The following is a 27,932-nucleotide window of genomic DNA, read 5'->3' on the forward strand; positions in this document are numbered from 1 at the left end:
CCGCAGCGCGCCGGCCGCGGCGGCCATTGGAGGGTGAACCAACGGCAAAGGAAGACCTTTCTCTCTGTCTCTCTCTCTCACTGTCCACTCTGCCTGTCAAAAAAAAAATTGCATACAATTACAATTTCCATCTTGCTTGCCTCATGTCCTTATTTCAATATTGCAAAATTCTTAAAATCAGTGTCATGGGTATTATTTAACTGAAGCTTGAGTTTACCTACCAAAGGTTAGTATTACCAGTGAACATTCCATTTTGCTTTATTTTAACTAAGGATCTTTCCATTAACTTTTTCCCACTTCAGGTCCTAGAAAAATCCCTGGTCTGTTCTTGCCAGAGGAACATCATCAGGCACCCCCTTGTGGGTCTCCAACTCCCCTTTCTGAAAACAAAGACAAACCACTGAGCGTGATTATTTTAGGTCATATGGAGATTACATCCCTGTGAAGCCCACCCAACTCTCCTGAAGCTCAGGGGTCAGCATCATGCAGAGAAGTGTTTTGTGCAGGAAGTCGTATTGCCAAATAATTGCATCTGTGACATTTTTTAACCTGTTGGCTGCCTAAAATCAAAGAACTTGTGGAAACTCCTGTCTCTGCTCTTCTGCAGTGCTGGGACCAGGCCTATTGAGAAAGTGGGGCCAAGATCAACACAGCACTAGAGGACTTGGAGAAAGGAAACATTCTCTTCCTCTGAACTTATCTCCATAGTCACTGTGCTTCACCTTGGAGACAACCTGCTCAGCCTCAATGGGCTTCGATGTGCTCCTGGATCAAGCTGGAAGTCTGGGGAGATTTCAGATCCTTCAGATTGCATTCTTTTTTGTCGCCAATGTGATAGCGTACTGTCATATTCTGTTGGAGAACTTCACTGCAGCCATCCCTGGGCATCGCTGCTGGGTCCCCCTCCTGGACAACCACACGGCCTCTGGCAATGACTCTGACATCCTCAGCCAAGATGCCCTCCTGAGAGTCTCCATCCCGCTGGACTCAAACCTGAGGCCAGAGAAGTGCCGTCGCTTCACCCATCCCCAGTGGCAGCTCCTTCATCTGAACAGGACCTTCCCCAATGTAAGTGAGTCAGACACAGAGCCCTGTGTGGATGGCTGGGTGTACGATCAGAGCTCCTTCTCCTCCACCATCGTGACTAAGGTAAGAGTCCTCAGTTAAATCTTCTGCGTATAAAGAAGTAGTGAAGGTGTTTGGAGTTAACACGAAGCATGTATTTGAACTTATGTTATCCATTGTATCCCACATGGTACTGTTCAGACCTTTCTACATTCATTCAGTAGTTAGCAATTGCTTTTCATCTGTACTACAAGAGTCAAGTGTGCTAATATTGAGTTTAATGATCATACTATCCAGTAATCTACCTAAAAAACTTAATCTATTAGGGAAACCTGCAATTTTTCAGCTGTGGTTGGTGAGGTGTTGGGCAATACAGAAATGGAGGCTGAGCATTTAAGTGGCAGAGAATTGACAATTGATTCCATAATGAACAAGTAAGAGATACAAAAATAAGTTTAAAAATGCAGACCTAACTGATGATCTGAGCTTTAAAAAAAGTCCCAGCTGATACTACAGATAACTAAGGAACTGACCACCAAATTATGATGATGGCAAACAATCCAGAGGACTGGTTGACCTTGCCAAACTAGGGGAACAGTGCCCCCCTAAATATTGCCCTTTTAAATTAATTGATTGGAAATGAAAATCAACCATTTGAAGCACTTCCTTCAAATAAATATGGCAAAAATGGAGTTTTGCTTGGGCTGAATTCTAGTGATATTTGCTGACTTAAAGCTTAGAAGAGGCCGGCGCCATGGCTCACTAGGTTAATCCGCCTGCGGCACCGGCACCTTGGGTTCTAGTCCTGGTTGGGGTGCCGGATTCTGTCCTGGTTGCTCCTCTTCCATTCCAGCTCTCTGCTGTGGCCCCAGAGTGCAGTGGAGGATGGCCCAGGTCCTTGGGCCCTGCACCGCATGGGAGACCAGGAGAGGCACCTGGTTCCTGTCTTTGGATCAGCGCGGTGCGTCAGCCATGGTGGCCATTTGGGGGGTGAACCAGTAGAAGGAAGACCTTTCTCTCTGTCTTTCTCTCTCACTGTCCACTCTGCCTGTCAAAAAAAGATTAAAAAGCTATACAAGAGGCATATGAAACCTGCATGTACTTTCAAATGGCCAGAGCAAACTACAAGAAATTCACTTTTGTGCATATACCTTTTGCTCCATTTGAACTGTCACAAGGCAAGTTCAGGAAAAGTAAACAAACAAACAAACACACAAACAAAAAAACTTCACAAAGCTGTAGAAAGTAGAGCAGTACCACCAGAAATGCTGGAAATTGCCATCCAAAATTTAAGCCTCTAGAAAAAACAGCTGCTTTCAAAGAAGAATAAGAAAATTTTGTCAGCACCTAAAATATTAACTGCCTAAAAATCATTCTGCAGCTCGCTTGGACATTTACAGTAAAGGAACATTAACTGTGACACTGGATGACAAGCTACTAAAGCCAAGTTTTTGAATGATAGACTTTGCCCCCACAAGATGCAGAAATAGGTCATCGGAATCCCTTGAACAAACTAACAAAACTAAACGATGGTGTCCATTTGGAAGAGTCCTAGACACTGCTCTTTTGGAAGAATCCTAGTTAAACTTCTACATAGCCCAGATCATCATCTGAAGACATATATTTCAGTTGCACTAAACTTTACAAAAAGACAGATATTTGGATCAGAATACAGAGATTTGATTGTGCGTGGATTTAAGTCAAGTGGAAATGATTCATTTTAATTGAGAAACTTTGTAGAAAATATGCATTCTAAGGAAGCTTTGGTATCGAATGAAAAGAGTTATGAATTTACTACTGAGTCAGTAACCCTGAAGAATAACACTGACTCAAGTCTTCTAACTAAAGAGTATCAAGAACTAAAGATTCCAGAAAGTAACCAGAAGCAATGGCAATGTAAGAGAAAGAATGTGTGTGTCAAGGGTTCTGCCACATTCTCATATCAGTGGCACGTTCCAGAGCCAGCCCTGGTTGATACAGAGCAGAAACATAGCACTATTGAGCAACTCGTATTTTCCGTTTCAAAGCAATAACACCGAGCTACACTACCTGGATGATTACATGAGCTGTTTTAGAGCTCCAGTTGTAAAGAATGACTTTGCACCTGCTTGTCAGCTGTTAATACCTTATAGCCCACTTGCCTCTTCCCAGCAGCAGTAAATATCCACTATTCCACTTCAAAATTTGTAGGTTTCAACATCCTCTTCAAAAAAATGAATGCATTTCATTTAAAGGAAGAATTTATTCCATATTAAAAAATTTACACAGTTGAGGTTCAAATAAGTTATTTCTGGTACTGAATGAAAAGAAACAGATACATGGCATAAAATATGTAAACTTCAAATAAGCAGGTAACCAAACTGTGGGTAGTTTCAGGAAAGGACTAGCTTATCTGAATAAGTTATAGCAATGCAGTGATAAGATCACCTACCTTTATGATTATGAAATCACAGATCATTACATCTACTTGGTAGTGGGATGTGGAAAGATTGATGTTAATAGTTGGCTTAAAAATCCAACAATCCATGGGAGTTCAAGAATTACTGGAAAATATGTTGGAGGCAGTAAACACAATCCATCAACGTGACATTTTTCACAGTGATCTGAAACTGCTAAATTCCTGATAGTGAATGCTAAAGCTAACTGACTTCATAGTTGCAAACCAAATGCAACCAGATACAAGTATTGTTAAAGATTCTCATATTGGCACAATTAATTATATGCCACCAGAAGCAACCAAAGATATGACTTCCTCAAGAGACAATGGGAAATCCAAGTCAAAGCTAAGTTCCAAAGTCATTTGGATATGGCTGAAAATCCAATGAGAATATTTCAGGCATAGTGCCAAAAACTGTTGTGTGAAGGATCTCTGTGAGATCCCAGTGGAAAAAAGGGGCCATCGAAGAAGGATGTACTTTTCTCTGAAGGGAAGAGAGAACTTCCACTTTTCATATATAGCCCTGTCTATATATGAACATATGTTATGAACATATATGAGCACTGTAGTAGTGGTGAAAGTCATGATTTTTCATCATCCAAAACTTCTCAAAAAATTGAAAAAAGATGATGTGCTATTAATAAATTGTCATATAACACTGTAAAATATATTAGACATACTCTTAATTATTGGTGGAAATAAAGTCTTGGAAACAGCTTCATTCTGAAATGTTATCAGCAAAAGAATGTAGTAGAATTGTCCTCAAAAGAAAACTAAAAATAACCACCACTATATACATTAAATTGTAGAATTGTTTTCCTGTTGTATGCTTACCTGTATAATCTATTTGATAGTATTTCACACTTGGAATAGTGGGTAGAGAGCTGAAATATATTCTGAAGAACTATGTAAATAAAGATCCATATCATGACACTAAAATTTCGAAGTTGTAAAATTATTTTTTCAGGCATATATGTTGTTGGCATGGCAGCACAGTTCTTTATTAAAAACAATTGGATTAAGAGAAGACATGAGAATGTATGTTGCCCAATTAATTTTGGAGGAAAAAATCCTAAAGGATTTGAGTTCCTAAATATATACAGTTCTTTAAGTACTTACGGCACTGATAATGTCCATATTTGTATGTACCTGCTCCACCATGGTTATTGCTGTTCACAGTAACCGAAACAGAGTATCAACCAAGATGTCCATCATAAGCTGAATGGATAAAGGAAACGTGATTTACACAAAATAGAATTCTCTTCAGGCATTTAAAAAATCCATTAGCATCAAAATGGAGAAAACATGCTAAGTGAAGAATGGCAGACACTGAAGCACAAATATTACACACTCTCCCTCTTTTGTGACAGCTTACAAAAACCTCAGTATGAACACAGAATGTAGATTACTAGAGGCTTGGAGAGATGAGAGGAACAGAGGGAGTTTGAATTTAAAAAATAATAGGAGAAATTGGCAGTGGTTTATGGATTGTGACAAATATGTAGGATTTTAATAATAGTGGAAGCTGCATATGTTCTATATGGGAACTCTTTCTATAGTTCTAAAATTTTTTTAAAACATTTAAAACAATTGCAAAATTAAAAGTTTTAAGAGCAAAAAATGGATTAATTTAGTAATTAAATATAAGCTGTTGAGTGATACATTAATGACACAGTGAAGATTTCCTAGGAGAGAAAAAAAAACACATTTTTCCCATTGTTTATATTTTGGTAACTGAAGTTTTTTTAAAAATTTTATTTATTTATTTGATAGAGTTATAGAGAAAGAGGCAGAGACAGGGATCTTCATCTGCTGGTTAACTCCCCAAATGGCTGCAACAGCCAGGGCTGGGCCAGACCAAAGCCAAGTGCCAGGAACTTCACCTGGGTCTCCCACTTGGGTGCAGGGGCTCAAACATTTAGGCTATTCTCTGCTGCTTTCCCAAGCACTTTAGCAGGGAGCTGGATTGGAAGTGGAGCAGCGGGACAATGACTGCAGCCCATAAGGGAAGACAGTGTCATAAGTGGCTGCTTAGCCTGCTGTGCCACAACACCAGCCCATGAAGTTTCTTGCAATTACATTTTATATGATTTTAATTGTGGTACCCAAAGAATGTGTTGACCTTAATGCAGTAAAGGGAGTTGATGCTCTCAGTGGAAAACTTATGAAGACATGTAGACACATGGTTATAGACTATTGGAAGAGGCTTGCATTTGAAGGATTGAAATAACTTCAGTATTTCTAGAGTGTGGACAACCATAGGGGAGTGTTTGTAGACCAGGTTGGAGAGGAAGGCTGGACCCCATAGCAGGAGATCGTGTGTATCATATGGAGGAGTTCCAGCATAGGGCTGAAGCTCTCCTAAAACTCTGCTGTGCTGTTTTCTCCCAGTGGGACCTCGTCTGTGAATCTCAGTCACAAAAATCAGTGGTTCAAACCCTGTTCATGAGTGGGTCGCTGCTGGGAAGTCTGATATTTGGCTATCTCTCAGACAGGTAAGAGTCATCTCACTTTATTTTGGGCTGTTGGTCACATGATGCATGCATTTATTTATTTTAGAAATCTTTGATGAGCTTGTGTTGTGTGCTTTATATTGTACTGCATACTCACTTCCATTTCTGAACTCGGAACTACAACCAAATATGAATATTTGCTATGTGACTTAGGGATGATGATTTGGTGTGATTAGTCTGCTCATTGTGTGTATGAAGGAAGGCATAGGAAGCCATCTAAATCCAATTCAAACAAGCTTCAGGAGTGATTTTACAAGCATTTTCTTGTATATGAGTTGTATGAGTGGGGATAGTTCAATAAAAGCAGAAGAGGATTTTAGGCAGAAGCTTCCTGCATGTTCAAAAGCATAAATTTGTGAAATGGTGTTCTTGACCTTGGGAAGACCCTGTGAGATACACGATGGGCACTTCAAGATGGGTCATCATTTTATACCTGCAGCAGGGGTACACATGTGCACTAGGTAGTCATCCTTACAAAATCTGTTGGTTGTGAAGCAAAATGGCCCTGATGGTATGGTAAGATATTACACCTGTAACCTGAGAGCTGATCCTTGTGAAATAGCCCCAGTAGATATTTTTGGAACCCTGAATGCAGGACGACACCACTTGTGTATGAGAGTTTTGGGGCTTGTTTCCTGGCAGGACTCTTTCGGAAGGAGGCAGTCAACCACGCCTCAAGCATGTCTCTCCCAAGAATACTCAGAGGACTCGGGTGCTCAGGACCTTCCAGGAGTCTTAGTTAAATCTTGCGACCTTTAAATCAGCACAGTGAAGTATTACACGTGTACATATGTGGTTCATGTTCCCAGGTTTCAGACTCAGTTCTTTGTACTACTACAATTCAAACTGTAGAATGAGTGAGTGAGTAAGTGAATGAATGAAATGACTTAATGAAACGTGCATAAGATTTCTTGAATATAAGTACAGGTTATCCTTATTAACAGTAGAATGAGAAAAATGTGACATATAATATGGATTTATTTTTAATGTTTGTTTATTAAGAGAGAGAGAATATGAATGAATCTTCCATTGTTGGTTTACTTGCCAAATGCCTCCAACAACCAACAATGGGCTTAAGTTGAACCCAGGACTGCAGAACTGCAGCCAGCTCTCCCAAGTGGAGGCAGTGGCCCAAACATTTGAGCCATCACCAGCTGCCTCCCAGAATGCGTTAGTAAGAAGCTGGATCAGAAGCAGAGTAGATGGGGACTGGAACCACACTCCCATATAAATGCAAGCATCCAAAATGGCAGCTTAACTCACTGCTGCACAGTGCCTACCTTCTCGTAAAATTTGTATTCATCAATAAAAAGCAATTATCACATGCAAAAAATAGAGGAAGCATTATATGATGTAGGATTACGTACTACATATTTCCAATGTTTCTGAAGATCAAAAGCTAACAAATTAATATTTGATTTCAAAAGTTGTTTACTAAATATCTTTTGTGACAGGGTACAGATGGGCTGCTTTTGTAGGAACAGTGTTGTATTTTGACCTGGGCCTGGTTAATTGGGTATGTTATTTAAAGAAAGCCCTCACCTTTTCAGTGTGGAGACCAAAGTACAGATATCTTGATGTCATTCTTTACTGCTCGACACAACATATTAGCCCTCTATCTTCAGTGTATCTATTTTGTGACAGATATTTGTGATAATTGTGCATATTGCATTTACTTGTATATGGTTTCCCCTGGAGCAGGAGTCTTCCCAGTTATGGTTGGCTGAGAGATTGACAAACTGACAGGGAGGGTTATAGCTCTGATTTATTTATTCCATCAGGTCCCCAGTGGAATGTTACATGTGTTAAATGTTTATCCTATATTTCAACATGTATCATCTTTTGTCAAGTTTTCCATGTATTATTTTTCTTCCTAAATAATTTGTTTCTTAGGTATGGGCGGAAGGGGATATACACGTGGTGTCTCCTCCAGATGGCCATTGCTGACACCTGTGCAATCTTTGCTCCCACCTTCATCATCTTCTGCACTCTACGCTTCTTGGCTGGGTCCTCTATTGGAATTATTATGTCAAACTCTTTAATTCTCAGTAAGTCAATAATTTGAGGCTCTCATTTGATCTATACTTTGAATTCAACTTGAGATTTTTTGGTCTAAATTTGTAATTGTGTATATGTTTTCTTCCAGTAACAGAGTGGACCATGCCCAAATCAAAACATATAGGAGTAACACTAACATTTTGTTCATTCAGTATTGGGCAGATGCTTCTGGGAGGATTAGCTTTTGCCATTCGAGACTGGCACACACTGCATCTGACTGTGTCTATACCTTTGTTTGTCCTCTCATTGCTCTCCAGGTATGGACAACCACAGGGGAGACTGGTGGGATAAGAGAGGAAAATCCCAACACTTAAGATCTGTTTGGTCCCTGACATGATCCTGAGCCATGGTTCTGATTCACACCTTCTGTCCAACTTGAGATGTAAAAGAGGGAGAGGAGTGATGTTTCCCCTGGGAGGCTGCCTCATGGTAGTCATTACTGTGGTTAAAGACAGAATTATTTATGAAATAATTTAATAGAAAAAATATACACTTAGACTTGAAACAAAGACCTTATTTATTGAACTTTTGAAAGCAGTGCATGATGGGGATTATTTGCTGGCTCTTGTAAATGGGAGTACATGAAAGAAATGGACAATCAATTCCCATAACTATTTGAAACAAGAATAGCATGTTTTCTTTAGCACTAAGAATTAACATGGAGATGGCTTCAGGCGAAATTCCAAAATAGGACCTCCAACAGTTGGAGCCTAAATGAAACTGGCAAAATGTTGTCAGAGCCACCATTTTCAAAACTCTGTAAACTCGAAGAATTTTTATTTCAAGAAAAATACTCAAGTACCCATAAAAACAGTGAGATTGAGGATGTTTTAACATACCCCATTACACTCCCTACTCTACAGGTGTGTTATACTCTTGAAGGAAAAATGACTTATATTCTTGGTATTAGAGGGAGAAGAATTGAGTTGTTTCATAGCCTCATCCATAAAGAGCTGTCATTATTTCAACAATCTGTTGATTTGCCTAAGAACCCATTGTATTTGACCTGACTTAAAACTGCCCAGAGTAGTAAAAAAAAAGTTATTTCACTGGAGTATCTGAGGCAAGGTTCTGGAGAGCCGTGGGGATGTGGTGGAGATGTTATGGAGCACTGAGATACATAAGGGCCTTGGAGGAAAAGGGAACTAAGCACATAGTGTTCATCATACCTACTGGCAAGATTAGCCCTAAACCAAAAGGAACGCTGTTTGGTAGAGAATGGATAAGCTGGAGTCCTACTCCTGCCACAGAGATATGAAGCATTTGCTGCTGGATACGCCTGCAGTCCTCACAGTGCCAGAACACATTTTGCAGAGCTTAAGGCTTACCCCATGTCTCTATTAACCCAGAGAAAGAGCCTAACACATGTTATAACTTCCCCTACTCAGGCTTTTGCTGCACAGTGCCTTCTTGAGAACCTATACACTCAGGGTTCTGTAAAGCAATCAGATCTGCCCCAAGACATTCATCCAACCCAGCCATACAAACTACCAGAGTATCCCTGCCACCCTCGTAGTGTCCCAGGAAGTACTGGGCAACCTTCTCTGACTAGCTAAGCCCACAGAGGCCACTGTGTAACTGTCAGGCAGCCCTATCCATCCTCCTTCAAACCCAAAAAAGCAGCCCGAAAGCCTGTTCTCTGACTGTTGGCCCCAGCCATTCACTCAAGACATCAGGAAACATCAGAGCAGCACCTCTTACACAGCAGTGAATGTGGAAAGCAGCTAAACAGTTTGGCCCACTGAGGCCCTGGGAATCATGAGTGTACCCACCCAAGTATCCAACAAGCAGCTGGGCAGTGCCCCTGAGCAGGTCATTCCAGAAGCTCTGAAAAGCCAGCCATACAGCCTTAGGACATCGATGAGCATCCTATCTGGGCCCCCTGGTAAAACTCAGTTCCCATGCGGCTTTCAAATCTGTCAAGCAGTTTTCCCCATAACCAGGTGCCATATTGTGGTGTACCCACCTGTGCAGCCTCCATGCCCAGTAGGCATGTGGGAACTGATCCTGCCCCTCCTCTGCTGCCACGCCAGCCACATGACACCTGAATTGACTGACAGAAGTGGCCAAATCCTATACAAACCATGGAAATTGACTGGCACACAGCACCTGGAGCCAGACATACTGTGACCAGAGTGACTAGTTAACCCACCCCAACCAAGACAGCCACACCCTAGGTGGTCATATAATTCCAGCAGCACAGGTCACTAAGACAGTGACAGACATTGTCAAAATTGATTCCAGCCAAATGAGCAACACAGATGCTATATCAAATACCAGAACCAAAGCAAGTGAAGCCTACTCAACCAATACCCTAGTATACAGCACCAGGAGAAAGTCTTTTATTATGAAAATTTCCCTAAAAATTGAGAATAAAAGCAATGGGTCAGTGAAGCATATAATGAACACAGGGACACAAGAAGCATGAAATAACAAGGTAACGTGGATGCCTTGAAAGGAGCATGACAACCATCAATAGATCACAAAGCAAAGTGGATTGATGATTGCCTGAAAATGAATTCGAAGTAATGGCTTTAAGGAAAGTCAATAAAATAGAAAAGAATATAGTCATACAATTGAACAAAATTAGGAAGAGAATACATGATATCTATGATAAATGGGTAATTAACCAACAAAGGAACCCAGGAGGATTCTTGGAGCTAAAGAACTTGGTAAATTAAATTAAAAATACAGTGAGAGACTCAACAATAGAATGCATCAAGAAGAAGAAACATATAATTTCAGACAAAGGGTGGGTATTCTGAATTTAAAGACAGGACTTTGGAAATAATCCTGTCAACAAAAAGAAAAAAAATAAAGGAGCACAAAGAAGGTAGCATGAGTTAAGTAAGACTTGTCTCCTCAAAACTCATGTAGATGTTTAAACTCTGATGTCTTAATGTTAGTGATGGATGGAACCAAGGATGGAGACCTCATCCAATTGTGGCAGATAGCAGATGGGTCCAGTGGGAAGTACTTGGATCACTGGTGGTGTGTAGAAAAATTTTAAATAACCTAACAATGAATTTCAAGGGCCTAGAAAATCAACTCCAAAATAAGTAGAAGGAAATAAATAATACTGATTAGAGAATAATTAGAAAAGATAAAGAAATATTAATGAAATGAGAAGTTGGATTTTTTTTGACAGGCAGAGTGAACAGTGAGAGAGAGAGAGAGACAGAGAAAGGTCTTCCTTTTCCATTGGTTCACCCCCCTAATGGCCGTTGTGGCCGGCATGCTGCGGCTGGTGTACCACACTGATCCGAAGCCAGGAGCCAGGTGCTTCTCCTGGTCTCCCATGTGGGCAGGGCCCAAGGACCTGGGCCATCCTCCACTGCACTCCCAGGCCACAGCAGAGGGCTGGACTGGAAGAGGAGCAACCGGAACAGAATCTGGCACCCCGACCGGGACCAGAACCTGGGGTGCTGGCGCCACAGGTGGAGGATTAGCCTATTGAGCCGCGGCACCGGCTGAGAAGTTGGATTTTTAAAAAAGATTTATTTATTTATTTGAAAGGCTGAGTTAGAGAGTCAAAGAGGCAGATACAGATTTTCCATCTGTTGGCTCACTCCCCAGATGGCTGCACAGCAGAGGCTGTCTCCCACGTGGGTGCAGGGGACCAAGGACTTGAGCCATCGTCCACTGCTTTCCCAGGGGCATTATCAGAGAGCTGGAGCAGAAGAGGAACAGCTGGGTTTCAAACCAGTGCAGATAGGATGTCAGCATTGCAAGCAGTGGCCTAACCTGTTTTGTCACAAGGCCAGCCCCAAAGTGGGTCTTTTAAAAGACTAATTAAGAAAAAAGGACTAATTTTAATAAAATCAGAGATGAAAAACCTTATTACAGATGATACTAGAGAAATATAAAAAATTATTAGGAACTGTTATGAAAACTCATGACTACAATTTGGAAAACCTAGAAGAAATGGGAAGTCTGGAAACATAAACACAGTTGAATCATGAAAATATAGAAAACCAAAACAGACCAATAACCAATGATCTCAACAAGGAAATGTCCAGGACAAGATGGTTTCAGTACAACATTCTAAAAACTCTCATGGAAGAACTAAAGAAATTCTGAAATCATTCCAAAAATCTGAAGGAGGATAGGAGACACTCTTACAAATTCGTTATCAACTTTAGTATTACCTTGATTCTAAAACCAGAGGAGGAGACAACAAAAATGAAACCTGCAGATCAATATTCCTGATGAACATAGATGCAAAAATTCTTTTAAAAACTCTAGCAGATCAAATACAGCAACACATAAAAAAGATCATTCACTCTATCCCAACGATGCAGGAATGCTTTGACATATTCAATTCAATAAATATACTGTATCATATCAACAGAAAGAAGAACAAAAATCATGTTACCTCAATAAATGCAGAGAGAGTATTGGATAAAATACAACATCCTTTCATGTTAAGAAAAAAAGCCTTAAACAAATTAGGTTTAGAAGGAACATACCTCAACAAAGAACAGACTACATTTATTAAGCCCACAGCCAGCATAATTTTGAATTGGGAGAAGCTGGAAGCATTTCCACTAATACCTGGAACAAGACAAGGATTTCCATTTTTGCTAATCCTGTTCAATAGAGTACTGGGATATTTAGTCAAAAACTAGGCAAGAGAAAAAAAAAATACTAGGCATACAAATAGTAAAGAAGAAAGTAAAATTATTCTCATTAGTAAATGATACGATTTCGTATATAAAGAATCAAAAAAATAAACCCAAGGTCTTATTAAAATTGATGAGTGAATTCAGCAAAGTTGCAGGGTACAAAATCAACATACAAAAATCAGCATTTTTATACTCAACAGTGGTTTCACTAAGAAAGAACCTGTCAGAGCAATCTCATTAACAATAACTATAAAACAATTAAATACCTTGGGATAAACTTAACCAAGGATGTAAAAGACCTCTACAGTGAAAATTGCCCAACACGAATGAAAGAAATTTAAGAATACACCAAGAAACAGGAAGACACCTATGTTGATGGATTAGAAGAATTAACATTATCAAAATGTATATACTATTCAAAATTGCTTTTAGATGCAGTGCAATCCCCATGAAATACCAATGTCATTCTTAACAGAATTAGAAAAAATAATCCTAGAATTCATATGGAAACACAGAAGACTCCAAATAGCCAAAGCAATCTTGAAAAATAACACAACTGGATGCATCACAATACCAGATGTCAAGACATACTGTGGTTCTAAGTAACCAAAACATCATGTTATTGGCAAGAAAAAAAAGACATTATATAAAAAGTAACAGAATAGAAATATGATTATAAAATTTACTCTCTTGAGGTGCTTTTCTTCTAGTAGTCCTTGTTGTTTTTAGTGTTTTTGTCATGGAAGGGTGTTGAAATTTGTCAAATTCTTTTTCTCATAGTTGAAAAGATCATGTGAATTTTCCTCTCTGTATACTTTTAGTCAGGTGTATTACACTGATCAATTTTTGTATATTGAACCATACTTGCTCTCCAGGACAAATCCCACTTAGTCTTCATGCATAATCCTTTCAATTTACTGTTGAATTCATTCCTCTAATTTTTTGTTGATGATTGTTTCATCAGGGTTCATAAAGGATATCAGACTATAGTTTTCTTATAGTGTGTTCATCTGGCTTTGATATCAGGGTGATGCTGACATCATAGAATGACAAAAAAGTCACATGTTGGGTTATTCCATTCATATGAAGTACCTTTGATAGGCAAATCTATAAAGATAGAAAGTAGCTCGGGATCCCCAGGGGTGGCAGAAGAAGAATGGGGAATGAATGTTAACTTGTAGGGGATTGTTTTTCAGGAGGTGATGAGAATTTTTGGGAGTTAGGGAGTGATACTATTTGTAAAACCATGTGATTAATTTTAAGCTACTAAATCTGGAATTTTGTGATTTGTAGATTTTATGTTAATAACAAAAACTTGAAACTTGTATGGATGGTTTGTATCATTGTTCACTACTCACTGTTTTCTACGATTACTTAAACACTTGCTGATGGTCAGATCCATCTCACCCATTAGGAAGACCATTCCAGTGGAGGAGGCACATGTGATTAGAAGTTACCCTACTAGAATTTATAATGTTAGAATTATATGGGAGGGAAAAGAACCTTAAGTGACAGTTAAGCCATTGAATGTTAACTGATTCTTTGTTCTTTTATCAGGAGGCTGGTGGAGTCTGCTCTGTGGCTGGTTACCACCAACCGGCTGGAGGAGGGCACCAAGGCACTTAGAAGGGTTGCACGCATCAATGGAAAAGAGAGTGCTGGAGAGATCCTGACTGTTGAGGTGATTTGGGATGGGGAGCTGGTGACTGGGATAAAATGCCATGACCTCACAACCTCCTCAGTTGGGTTCCTGGAAAGACTGCAAGCCCAGAGTTAGAATTCTGTGAGTGGGTGATAACATCTCTCTCTTGATTCCCCATTGATTTGTCATTGCAGGGAAGGGACATTAATTTGAACATAGATATTTTAACTCATTGACAAATTATACATAGTAGTTTGAATAAATTGCTTATTAACATTACTTTGAACATGTAAGAGAAAATAATTAAAACACCTTTGATTTCTCTATTTCACTAGCTCATGGTCCCTGTTAGGGTAATAAGAAAGCCAATAAAAGACAAGATAATTGTCCTTGCAGAAAATGACATTAAAATATGATTTTGACTTATGCATTTCTTCAGTAATTAAGTATTATTATGCATCATATGTAAGCCACTTGCTGATCAACCCAATATGAGTATGGCAGTAGGATGGATGATAGCATTTATATTCTCCTCATTAGAGGGATTGTATCTGTACAAAAAAGTATCTGAACAGGCTTTCCCTTTTTTCAAATTTCTTTTCTCACTACTCAAGACCAGATCCTGATGTGACCCATTCAAGCACTGTCTCACTCATTACTATAAAAATACAAATGTACCTATAGTGTACCAGCATGGTAACAGGTATTACTAAGTGAGTAAATCAGAGTTGCTGCCAGCAAGTAACTTACATTTTACTATGGGCACCAAAATTAAGACACTATTATATAGAATAGCTGTTATAACAAGGTTATGTAAACAGCATTTTTTGAGAGAACACAAAGTAGTATCCACTGTGTCCTCAATAGGCCAGGAAAAGAGTAGGAATTAACTGATAAAAATGTAAAAGAAAGGCATTGCAGGCATAACACAAACTAGTTGATAGCCGCACAACAGATAACTGGTACCATATAAACCATGAAAGAAACAAAATGCTTTGTAGAATAATATGTTAATAAAGAAAAACACAAAGTTACTATCTTCTGGGTCTAATGACTGTGTTTCTCTGACTTGTTAGGTAAATTGTTGCACGCAAATATCCCCCAAAGCCTTAATTCATTATAGCTTAAATTTAAAGGCTGTAATCTTTTGTAAAAAAATTATTTAATTATTTGAAATTCAGAGCTACACAGAAAGAGCACTTTCATTTGCTGGTTCATTCCCCAGATGACCACAATGGCCAGGGCTGCACCCAGAGCTTCTTCTAGGTCTCACACGTGTTTGGCAGGAACCCAAGAACTTGGGCCATCTTTCTCTGTTTTTTTTCCCAGGCCATTAGCAGAGAGCCAGATCAGAAGTGGAGCAGCCAGGACACAATCTGGTACCCATATGGGATGCTAGTGTCACAGACAGTGGCTTTAGCACTTACATCACAATGCCGGCCCCCAAAGAGTATCATCTGAACATGAAAATGAGGTTCAAGTGATGATGGATCACTTAAATGTAGTTCTCTATTGATGGCACCTTTGTCAATGTCCTCAGCACATCTAATGAAGTAGATACAAGCATGGACTAACTACTAACCTAGAACAACAGATGTCACGATCTTTTATAGTCTGCCCATGGAAGTAGCATTGCATCACTTTTGCTACATTCTATTTAATAGAAGCAACCCACACTTGAGAAGAAGGGATTACACAGAAGTTTTAATTCCAGAAGGTGGTATTAAGGATTATGATTCAAAGCTGCTCACTTCAGTTTTCACATGAAAAAAAGTCTGTTTTATCTGAATTTACACTATGTCCACCTTATTCTTAAGTGACATTTTTATGTTTATTTTTGTGAAAGAGAGGAAGGGTTGGAGGGAGCAATGAAAGATAGTTTCTCTCTACTTGATCATTCCCCAAATGCCTGCAATAGCCAAGGCTGGGCTGGGCATGAAACCGGGATTCAGGAATTCAATCCAGGTCTATCATGTGGGTGGCAGGAACCCAATCACATAAGCAATCATCATTACCCTCCAGGATCAGCTTTACCAGAAAGAGCAGGATTCAGGATGAGAAGCCAGAACCAGGAATCAAACCCACGTCCACTGATGTGGGACACGAGCACCTTAATCACTAGAATAAACATCCACTCCCACTTTGATCTCAGAATCTATTCCCGCATGTATTCCACCGCTAGCATGTGCTAATTACTACTACAGCTCTGTGCATCTGAGCCCCTTTCCTACCTCAAAAGGCAAAATACTTCCCCAAGCAGATATTTTGTTCTTTACTGTAGTCACTGGTCTGGTAGGAGGGAAATGGTGATAGAACACAGCAGGGGAGGAATATGTGTTCTTACCAGCATAAAATTCTGCATCATCGTCTTGAAACAAGGTGGGAGTACTAAGTTTTAGTAGGTATGAGTGGATGAGGCTTAACAGGACAAGGGAGAGTGAGGATTCAAAAGAATCTAATGCCTCAACCCAGACATACCCATCCCAAAATGAGTCCTGCTTTCTCTCAACTGGGGCCACGGCATTGACTAAGGAATCCATCCAAGGTTCAGATTTCTATATTATCTTAAGCTATTCTTAAAGTTAAACCTTGAGACTTTCTCTTCACTTGTTCTGCCCTCCACCAGTGGATGATGAGCGTCTCTATGTATGCTGCTCTTTATATGCACTGTCTGGAGTTCACATTTCACTTTATAATGGTGTCAATCACTCGTCAGTTTTGCCTTGTCTTTCTTAAATGCACTAGTGGTCCCTACAATAGCATTCTGATCCCAAAGTCCTAATTATTATTTTTTGAAACTTTCAAAATTCTAGATTATATACATGTCAGCACATCTTCCCCATCACTAGCCATCCCTGTTCACTTTCAGTGAAATTTTTAAGAGTTTAATCACAGAAGCATGTTCCATGAACACAGCTATGAGATATTCATGGGATGATCTAGCTCTAAATTCTCATTGTTGTATCAATAGCCTAGTATTGTTTTGCAAGGTCATAATTTCATACAGGTTATATACATTTCAGGTTGACATATGTGACTTTGAGTAAATTTTAGCTAATCCCTGCAAAAATAGAAGTTTTAATTTCATTTTTAAACTGATATGTAACAATTCTACATACTTAGGGAGTACCACAGGAGGTTTTTAATACCTATATAAATTGTGTATTATTCAAATCAGGGTAAGTCTACCTATCTCCTCAAATATTTATTATTCATTTGTGATAAGACATGAATATTCAAAATCCTTTCCTTCTTCCTTTTTCATTTTTGGAAATACATGATGGTAGTTCAAACATTTCATAGAAAGTAGACAGAAAAATAAGTTTATTTGGGTATAAAAATGTTGACAGTCATGTATATGGGAGGTCTTCAAAAAGTGCATAGGAAATGTGTGTGATGGCAAAACTGCATGGTTTTCAAATTTTTATATCAAAAAAACCTTTGAATTCCTTTATTCCACAAACTAAAGTACCCTTATTATCAGTATTTGTAGTCTCTATAGTACAGTGTCAAGGCTAAGATTCTAAGCCAGATTTGTGCAGCTCTATAACTGACTCCTTTGAAAATTCTGTTTTTCTCTGTTCATTGCTGTGGACTAGGCAATACTCATACTCCAGCCACATAGCCCCTGCCCTTTCCTCTGCCTTTAACTCTGCACTGCATTCATGAGGGGAGGCAGCATGCTTATCATACCTAGAAAAGGATTGCTTGGAAACAAATGATGAAGTAGAGGCTGGCTCAGCAGCTCACTTGGCTAATCCTCTGCCTGCAGCGCCGGCACCCCAGGTTCTAGTCCCGGTTGGGGCGCTGGTTTCTGTCCAGGTTGCTCCTCTTCGATTCAGCTCTCTTTTGTGGCCTGGGAAGGCAGTGGAGGATGGCTCAAGTGCTTGGGCCCTGCACCTGCATGGGAGACCAGGAGGAAACACCTGGCTCCTGGCTTTGGATTGGGACAGCACACTGGCCGCAGTGCGCTGACCATAGTGGCCATTTGTGGGGTGAACCAACAGAAGAAAGACCTTTCTCTGTCTCTGACTAACTCTGTCTGTAAAAAAACAAATAAAAAACAAATGATGAAGTAGAAACCATTCACTTGTGTGGCTTTTGGTGCATTTTCTAAAATTAGTTGGCTGTTGATAAAGGGATTCATTTCTAGAATCTCTATTCTGTACAGGATCTCTATGTCCATGTTTATTCCATTTTACTACAGCCATGCATTGTATCTGGAGGTCAGGTATTGTGATGCCTTCAGCTTTGTTGTTTTATTCAGAATTGTTTTGGCTATTATGGGCCTTATGCGCTTCTACATTAACTTTAGGATTGTTTTTTCCAGTTATGAAAAGAATGTCATTGGAATTTTGATGAGGATGACTTTGAATTTATAAATCATGTTAGGTAGAACGAAAATTTTAATAATAATATTTATTCTTCCAGTCTATGAACTTGGGAGGTCTTTCCAAATTTTGGGGTCTTCTTCAATTTTTCTCATACATATTTTATCATTTTCACTATAGAAATCTTACAGCTTTTTAGTTAAATTTATTTCTGGCTATTTTTTCTTATCTGTTATGAGTGGGACTGCTTTTCTGATTTCTTTTTACAAGCGTATTGATGTACGCAACTGCTATTGATTTTTGTATATTAATTTTATATCCTGCAATTTTACTGAATCTTTTTATCAGATTTAACAGGCTTTTGGTGGATTCTTTAGGGTTTTTTATAGAATCAGGTAATATACAGACAAAAAACTTATCTCCTTCCTTTCCTATTTATAGAAAGTTGTATTTCTTTTTCCTTGATGCTTTCTATGGCTAAGACTCTCTTACTATAAAAAAGGGAAGAACAAACCTCTCACGTTCAGTGGATAGGACAGAAATATTGAAACTAGAGGGGCCGGCACTCTGATGCAGTTGGTTCAAGCCCTGGTCTGAAGCGCTGGCATCCCATCTGGGCATCAGTTCTAGTCCTGGCTGCTCTTCCAATCCAGCTCTCTTCTATGGCCTAGGAAAGCAGTAGAAGATAGCCCAAGTCCTTGTTCCCCTGACCCACATCGCAGACATGGAAGAAGCTCCTAGCTCCTGATTTTGGATTGGCTCAGCTCTGGCCATTGTGGCGATCTTCCAGCGGATGGAAGACCTCTCTCTGTGTCTCTACCTCTTTCTATAACTCTGTCTTTCAAATAAATAGCATAAAATTTTTTAAAAGAAGAAACTGGAAACCAATACCTTTTCATTGTTTTCCCTTTATAATATCAATATTTGCCAGTGCTTTGGGCTCCTCATGAGTTCTATAGTTAGACTTCTATTTCTACACAACTCATCTGAGTTCCTGTTTCTCATTACACCTTTTGTACATTCTCCAAATGTGAGATAGATTAGTGAATGCCCACGTGTGGGGAGCAACTCGGACTAGACTAAGTTACTGGAATTAAGACTTATTCTATGCATCTGCTCTCCCACAATATGGCAGTGGGAGAGGAGTAAACAGCTTCTACACAGCTGCCTCTCACCAACTTGACAAGCTGCAGGAGCTGCTCCTGATTGGAGGAGAGCAGCATGCTCAGCATGTGGGTAGCAGAGTTGGGATTGGTGGAAGAGGACTATAAAGGAGGAGAGAGACAACATGCACCAGGAACATCCGGATAACATTTGAGCAGCCCCTGAGAGAGCCGGCCAGCGGTGTGCCGCTCCCCTGCGGAAGTGGGGAAAGTGGCAGGGGGCACCACCCTTCCACGGAGGTGGAAGGATCGGCAGCCAACCTGGGAAGAACCAGCAGCAAACCCGGGAAGGGCCGAGCAGACAAAAGAACAGCGCAGGGTCTAGTGTCGTTCCTCCGTGAAGAGGGGGAGTGGCACCCACAGTCCTCCCTAGACAGAAGTGTCCATGCGCTTAGTGAACATGATGATTTCTCATCTTCTTGGACTTACCACTGTGCATTATTGACATCTGATAAATGCTTGTTACTTTTGTTGTTGAAGTTTGTGAGATCCAACATGCAAGAGGAGCTGGACAATGCCCAGAACAAACCATCAACATTCCAGGTGCTCCGTGCACCCAAATTGTGCCTGAGAGTCTGCTGCCTTGGCTTTGTGAGGTGAGTTCCATTGGGTGATGCTTAACTTTAAAATAATTGGAGATGAAAATTAATTTTTCTTTCAAAGACATCAGCAACATTTCTTGAGGACAGATGAACACATAAGAGAAAAACAAATGATTAAAAGGACTGTCTTTTTTTAAAGTTTTTTAAACTTTTATTTAATAAATATAAATTTCCAAAGTACAACTTTTCGATTATAGCAGCTTTTTCCCCCCATAACCTCCCTCCCACCCGCAACCATCCCATCTCCTACTCCCTCTCCCATCACATTCACATCAAAATTCATTTTCAATTATCTTTATATAGAGAAGATCAATTTAGTATATACTAAGTAAAAATTTCAATAGTTTTCACCCACACAGAAACACAGAGTATAAAGTACTGTTTGAGTACTAGTTGTACCATTAATTCACATAGTACAACACATTAAGGACAGAGATCCCAGATGGGGTGTAAGTGCACAGTGACTCCTGTTGTTGATTTAACAATTGACACTCTTAAAATGCCACATTTCTGAATAGCCTAACAGTCTAAGATTACCCCAGCACAAAGTGTATCACTCGAGAGTAGGATTATGAGAAGCTTTAGCATAAAATATACTTTTACTTATGTTAACTTTTTGTGAAGGAAAAGTTAAGCACAGGGAAACACAAATCTTAAGTGTTCATCTACATCAGTTTTAAATCATTTATAACCTATGTAGCTGCCTTGCAGACAAACACATTTTCAACACTGCTGTACCGTCTGTCAGGTCTCCATTTCCCCCCAATTAATAATTGTCTAAAAGCGCCAGCTATTCTTTATCACCCAGATTACTTTTATCTGCTCTTGAATATCCTATAAATGGAATCATACTACATGCATAGCTTTATATATGTGAAACTCATACATTTTGCTTTGCATAGCAATTATTTAGGGTTTTTATTACTGGCAATTTTGTATTAATAGATCATAATTATTTTCCCTTCTTCAATATATGACTTTTTAATTTTTAACTTTTCCTACTTGTGGGATATTATAAATTCCTGGGCTTTAGGGATATGTGTGTGTATTTGGCCATAGTAAGCTACCAAATAGTATTCCAAAATGAGTGTACAAATGTACATGCCAACAGCAGTTACAGAAGTTTTGGTTGTTCCATGTCATTGCCAATACTAATTATTCTGAAATAAAATAATATTTAGTTATTCTAGTGGCTGTATATTGTGTCATAATGTGATTTTAAATGTCATTTTCCTGATAACTGGTAGTGAAGAAGTGCTTATGTTGCCTTACAATTGTCCATTTTTATTATGCTGTCAATTTTTTCTTATTTATATCTTTTTAGAAATATATTCTAAATGCCTTTTCACAATCTGGGAATTACCTTTCCACTCTCTTAAAGGGTGTGTTTTGATAAGCTAAATTTCACAATATTCATGAAGTTTTATTTATTATTATTATTTTTTTAAAGCTTTCTTTTATTGCTAATGTTTCTGGTATCCTGCTTAAGTAATCTTTGCTATCCCAAGTTTACAGATGTTCTCTTCTCAAAACTTGTTTCACCATTCACATTTTTACCTTTTACTCATCTGAAAGTAATTTTTGTGTAGGATCTAAGATAGGGATCAAAGTTCATTCTTTCCTGATGGATTGACAGTTGACTCACCACCCAATGAAAATACCATCCTTTCTCCTTTTAATTGCTTAGGCAATTAAAGTATCACTGTGTTCCTAAATCTGTACATATAAAATTTGTATACCTTAACTAAAATTTTAAAAATTCATATTGCATAATCTGAACACAAAGAGTTCAAAAATAAAAAAGAAAAACATAATCCTCACCCTTCTGTCAAATCTCTTTTCTGGTTGTTTCTCTCTTCCTGAATAAAATCTCTAACAAGCACCCTAATATCTACTCTCCTTGCCAGTAATAAAAAAAGTCCAGTTTGTTCATTCCCAAGAAAGGCCTCATCTTATCAATGAATTATTTCAGCCATGCACATGAAAGTTCAGATCTTCATTCAGAACTAGAGCATCTCTGTTTCTCTGATCTGGGACAGCCTTGGAAGACATGGGGTTGATCAGGCTGCAGGAAGACGACATTATTGACTATTCTATTTCAACATGTTGTGATATCTCTCCACCTCTCTAACCTAAAGGCAGGTGTCTCAATACCACATATTCAGAGTCAGGAAAATGAGAAGACCAAATGGGGAGGAAAGGACTGAACACTGTTAAATGCTGGAAGCTGGGCGTAGTAGATGATGAAAGTGGAACATCTTCCCTGGGCGTCTGTGTGTAGATTGTGTAGAAGCCTCCAAATGCTGTTAGTCTTTCACTCCATTTCTTGTGATGTAAGAGATCCATTTTCCTCTGGACTCTACAAATACATTTCAGGCCCCACAAATTTGGCTGAATAGATCACTTGGCCCTTTTTTCTCCATTCTTTTTTCCACTAAAATGACTTCAGGACAGGTCTCTTCTAAAACCTTTACTAGCCTGTGAACAAATCCATATATCCTGCATATATATTACTGGAAGGACACATAGCTGCCACTCTGCTTATCTAAATTCTGATGCTTTAGGCTAATAGTACATTGGTTCTAATTGTTGTATTGCTTAAAACTGGCCACTGTGCCCTTCAATCCAGGAAACCTATGGAGAGCTCTTCACTGTAACTGTTCTTCTAGTCTCCCTCACTAGGATTAAGGTGAAGAAGGACTCCACACTGAGGAACACAGAAGATAATCCCATAGGATGTTGAACATAAAGTGGAAAACCACTATTTTCCTAATTTCCAGCATTCCACCCTCTCCTTGTTCAAGTCTTAAGAACCTCCATTTGAGGTTTCATACTGGAGTATGTATATATTTGAAACTGCTTTTACCTCTTAGTAAAAACTGTAACAAAGAGCACATTTGATTTCATGTTCTACCATAGTTCATGTTTAGATCATTGCCTTAAGAAGAAATACACTATAAAGCAGTGACCACATCTGCTGGGGCCAATAGGGTCATTAATGATAAGATTTGCCTTCAAAATTGTAAGCAACATTTCTTAGGCTCTAAACTTTGTTAAATGTGTTCTTACTCCTTTATTCAGACTGGGAGCCACTGTGCCATTGATGGGCCTGATACTCAACCTGCAGGAGCTGGGGAGCAATATCTTCATGTTCCAGGTCATCTTTGGAGCTGTCACATTCATATCCAGATATTCTGCTTATTTGATGATGAAACACACGGGTCGTCGCATCAGTCAGTCCCTGTTTTTGTTCCTGGTGGGACTATTCATTGTGGTCAACACCTTTTTGCCCAGAGGTAAGAGGCAGGAATTTGGGGGGATGAAATGGTTTCTCTCAGTTCTTGGGAATTACATAAGACTTACATGCCTGATGCCAAAAAGTGCCGTTGACATTGAAAGCTGAAAGGTGGCCTGAAATTCATAAGAGGGCTTGAAACTGACTCTGATAAGAAGTTGTTAGCAGGGCTTAGGCTCCCACCGAGCCGGTATCAGCAAGGGGTGGTTCTGAAACACAGGTGTCTTCATGACACACAGGATGAGCCTGGACAGCAGTTCCAACTACACAGGACCGGTTCTCTAGTGGTTATGGTACACGCCTAGGGCTAATCACACTAAAACGCTCTTGGAGAGGGTAAGCCTTGCATTTGTGGTTATATCCAGATGGGCACACAGTCCTCTCACTTCCTCTGCCTTCCTGATTTGTCCTCTGTCTCACCTTTTCATATTCACTTTTTTGAGACTGGCATTTGAGTCACTGCAAGTGCAACCCTTTTAGGAGAAGCTTGTGGCTATTGTGAAATAAAAATCCCTGGTCCAGTCAGCGAAGTGTTCATAGCAACAAAGCGAGAGTCTGATCATGTTCTATCTTTTAGCCTGTTTTGGAATCTGTCTCTAAGCAAGGAAGACATGAACAGACTTGCCCAGATTCTCATAGAATCAATTTTACAATTGAATGACATTATGCAATGTTTATGGGATCTTTATCCATGTTCCCAGAGTAGGAACATACTTTTCATGATCCCAGACTGGTGTGGTACACTCCTCCTGGTACAAGTTTGCTGACGTGTAGGATTGCCCTCTCTATCATTTCAAGTACTATTTAGATTATTTTCATAGAATTTCCTAAGTGTATTTTTGAATTTTATTGTTTTCTCAAGATGACATAGCTTATTTCTAAATAGAATTCCTAATGCAATTCTGAATTATTAATCTAGAGTCTGGGACTCTTCACACTGTCCACCCCCAAATATACTCAATCTATTTGTTACTGTATTGGTGGCATACTTGTCCCACATCAAAAAGTGTTCCCACACACTTAACTCTAAATGTTCCAGACATGAGTCATTAACTTCTCATTTATCTGATTATAGCTCTGTGCTTTTCAGAAAATGCAGAAAAAGTAACACAATAAATACAATTATTCAAAAATGCAGGAAGAGTTGAAGCAACTGATTGAGATCTTTTCATTGACTGTTTAAGACATGACATCCTGCAGTCCAAGTTCATTTGTTTACCTTGATCTTCGGGAGCTTGCAGGCTGCACACCTTATGTTTCAGATCTGAAATCCCCCGACATCCCCCAGTAGAATCTTCTCACAGTTATTTGGAAGTTGACTGATTTCCTCACCCACTCTTTCATGATTCTCACTGGTTGTCTTGTCTCCAGAAATGCAGACTCTACGTGCGATATTAGCAACTCTGGGACTTGGTGCTGCTTCTGCTGCCACCACTGCGTTTTCTGTCCACCATATAGAACTCATCCCTACCATGTTCAGGTACAAGAACTAAAAGAACATCTCTGTTTTCAAAACAGGATTTCTGTGGACTAATTGACATTTGTCATGGGAATAAAACTGAGACTATTTAGATGTCAGAGGACTAAATTCTAATGCAAATTAATAGCAATCAATAACCAGTTATTAAAGCTAAATTATACTTGACCGTGTGACAAGTCCTATAATGTGTTATCTCAAGAACCACTCTCCAAGAATGGCACTGCAATCATCCCTAGTTTAATAGTGAAGAAATTGAGATTTCAAGCAATTACTAGCATTATACTATCAAACAGAAATCCATAGCAGTAAATGTTGCCAAGCTCATGTGTTTAATAACTTTGTTGCAGTGTCTCCCAAAATTAAATGAAGATGATAAATGAGAACTTGTGTTACTTAACCACATGTTTCTCATTGTTGTTTGCATTGTCATTTGTACTCAAAGGTCAACACTATCTGGAGTCAATAATATGTTTGGTAGAGTTGGGTCAGTGCTGGCCCCCCTCCTGATGACCTTAGTGGTGTATTCTCCCCACCTGCCCTGGATCATGTATGGAGTCTTCCCCATCCTTTGTGGCCTGATTGTTTTCTGCCTTCCGGAAACCAAGAATCAGCCTCTTCCTAACACCATTCAGGATGTGGAAAATGCGTGAGTAAATCCTGTAACTGTCATCTGAGTGAGGAGTTGCTGAGTTAACAGCTCTGTCATGAAGAAAAATGACCTTTTGGAGATTTCGGCCCATGTAGGCTCAGACCCGAGCTATTTGTCTCCACGTCCTTTAGTTCAGTAGCAGCCTCACCCCAACCCACAGAGGTGTCAGACTCCTTGCAAGGCTCTCTAGGTCACACATATCATCTCACACAAGTAGGTTTAGTGGAGAAAAGACCAAAAGGATCCCCAATATAAAGGATTCATACTCTTTACCCTTATGGGAAATGCACACTCCTGACATTTTCTCATAAATCCACCAAGACTCAAATGTTTCATTTTCAACACACCAATTTTACCATCCATAAGCTCAAGGAGCACTTGATATAATGTGGGAAACAAAATGAGTTTGCCTTATGGATACAAACCTGTTTATTACTTTGGTTAGGAAGATGTATGGAACAAGCTTCCTTGCAGAGTTGACAGTATGTTTAAAGGAGCTAAGTCTGCTGGGATACCTAAGAGGTTTAGTCAAATTCACTACCAGAGGCAAAGAAACTTTGAAGAGAAGCAATTTAGTAAAATAATTTGAAATAAGGAAAAAAAGTGAAAGTACCTGTAAAATCTTCCATTGTCCCTTTGATTTTTGTTCCATGATGTCATTGATCAAATGTCTACCAAGACAACAGTGAGAGTTAAAATATTCAACACTGCCTTCTCAGGTATTTTGAGGTATCAGGACCTTTTCCAGCATAAATATGTCAATAAATAAAGGGTCTGGAATTATACACCTGGAGGCAGACGATCAGCTTGTCCTCCAGCATGCAGGATATGTACAAATATTCTACAACTTCTGTTTGCTCATTTTGTTTTTGTTTGGATTTCTTCTTCCCAGCACAAAAAAATTAAGAAGAGTAAAGCAGGAAGATATTTGCATGAAAGTAACACAATTTTAAGGAATTCCCAAGAGTGAACCTGAAGCACAAAATATAAGAAGGAAAAAAAATCAAGGTTGTTCCTGTATACCTATAAAACCCACCACAATGCAGTGGACAAATGGATGCCTTTTACAATTGTGGCACTAAATATATCAATTTTCCCCAAATAATTTGTGATTTGTAAGTTTAAGTAATTCCAGCGAGCAGTTGTTTGTTTTGAGTAGTTGAACGAGTAGTTCCAAATTCTTCTATAAATAACAGCCAAGATGATTTAGAAAAAAATGGAATTTTCATGTGATCTAGACATCTGACTTCTGAGTATATTTTAAAAGGAAATGAAATCACTATGCTGATTGATATCTGCCCTCTAATGGGATCAACTAAATGGCCAGCAGATAAATGGATAGATAAAAGATATTATAGATACACAGGGACTATTATTCATCTGTTAGAAGAAGTTCATATCTTTGCAACCACATGGATGGACCTGGAGGACATTAGGTTAAGTGAAATAAGCCAACTACAGAAAGACAAATACTGCATGATCCCATTCATATATAGGAGCCATAATAATTTGATTTCATAGAAATAGGGGATGGTAGTTTCCTGAAGTCGATGAGTGAGGGGAGTGTTTGGGAGATATGGGTCAAAGAATATAAAATTACAGTTATGTAGGATGAGTAAATTCAAGAAAGCTATTGTACATCTGGTGACAGTAGTTGATAACATATTGTACTCTTGAAAACTGCTAATATAGTGGGTGATGTTATCACTATAAAAATGATGACTAAGTGATATGCATATGTTAAAAAGCTAGATTTAACCATCCTGCAATGCATATCTATTTCAGAAGTCATGTTTTACATAGTAAATGCACACAATTTTATCTGTGAATTCAAAAATTAAATCTGAAAACAGAAGGCACATGGGATGACAAAGAGGCTCAAATATGATGAACGCTGGACTTTAAGAAACTACAGTCATGAGAACAGCAATAGCAAATCCAACCACAAGTCTTGATAATTCCAGACCTATGCTCATGCATGTACAAATAACATTTGACACCCTGCACCAAAAGTCAGTTCTTAATTTAAAAATTATGTAATAAGCTTTTTAGAAATAAATTTAGAAAAATGA

General features: G+C 39.0%; 1 protein-coding gene and 1 pseudogene across 1 annotated transcript; both read left to right on the top strand.

Annotated features, from left to right (window-relative positions):
• Positions 1-252: 252 nt before the first annotated feature.
• Positions 253-27,932, top strand: LOC100345029 (steroid transmembrane transporter SLC22A24-like). Its single transcript, XM_002720990.6, has 10 exons — positions 253-1,149; positions 5,894-5,997; positions 7,909-8,063; positions 8,162-8,330; positions 14,256-14,379; positions 20,315-20,430; positions 23,518-23,732; positions 25,103-25,211; positions 25,654-25,857; positions 26,753-27,932. Exons 1-10 carry the CDS (start codon positions 748-750, stop codon positions 26,811-26,813), a joined length of 1,659 nt encoding a protein of 552 aa, XP_002721036.3. The 5' UTR covers positions 253-747; the 3' UTR covers positions 26,814-27,932.
• Positions 2,162-3,223, top strand: LOC138847617 (dual specificity protein kinase TTK pseudogene; annotated as a pseudogene).

Source organism: Oryctolagus cuniculus, chromosome 1, assembly GCF_051225735.1.
Source record: "Oryctolagus cuniculus isolate XC-2025 breed Fujian yellow rabbit chromosome 1, ASM5122573v1, whole genome shotgun sequence".
In the NCBI taxonomy this organism is placed as follows: Eukaryota; Metazoa; Chordata; class Mammalia; order Lagomorpha; family Leporidae; genus Oryctolagus; species Oryctolagus cuniculus.

Coding starts and splice junctions, on each gene's coding strand:
- LOC100345029 (XM_002720990.6), top strand. CDS start 748: ATGGGCTTCGATGTGCTCCTGGATCAAGCTGGAAGTCTGGGGAGATTT. Junction 20,431..23,517: donor TGCTGCCTTGGCTTTGTGAG/GTGAGTTCCATT, acceptor TCCTTTATTCAG/ACTGGGAGCCACTGTGCCAT. Junction 25,212..25,653: donor CTCATCCCTACCATGTTCAG/GTACAAGAACTA, acceptor TTGTACTCAAAG/GTCAACACTATCTGGAGTCA.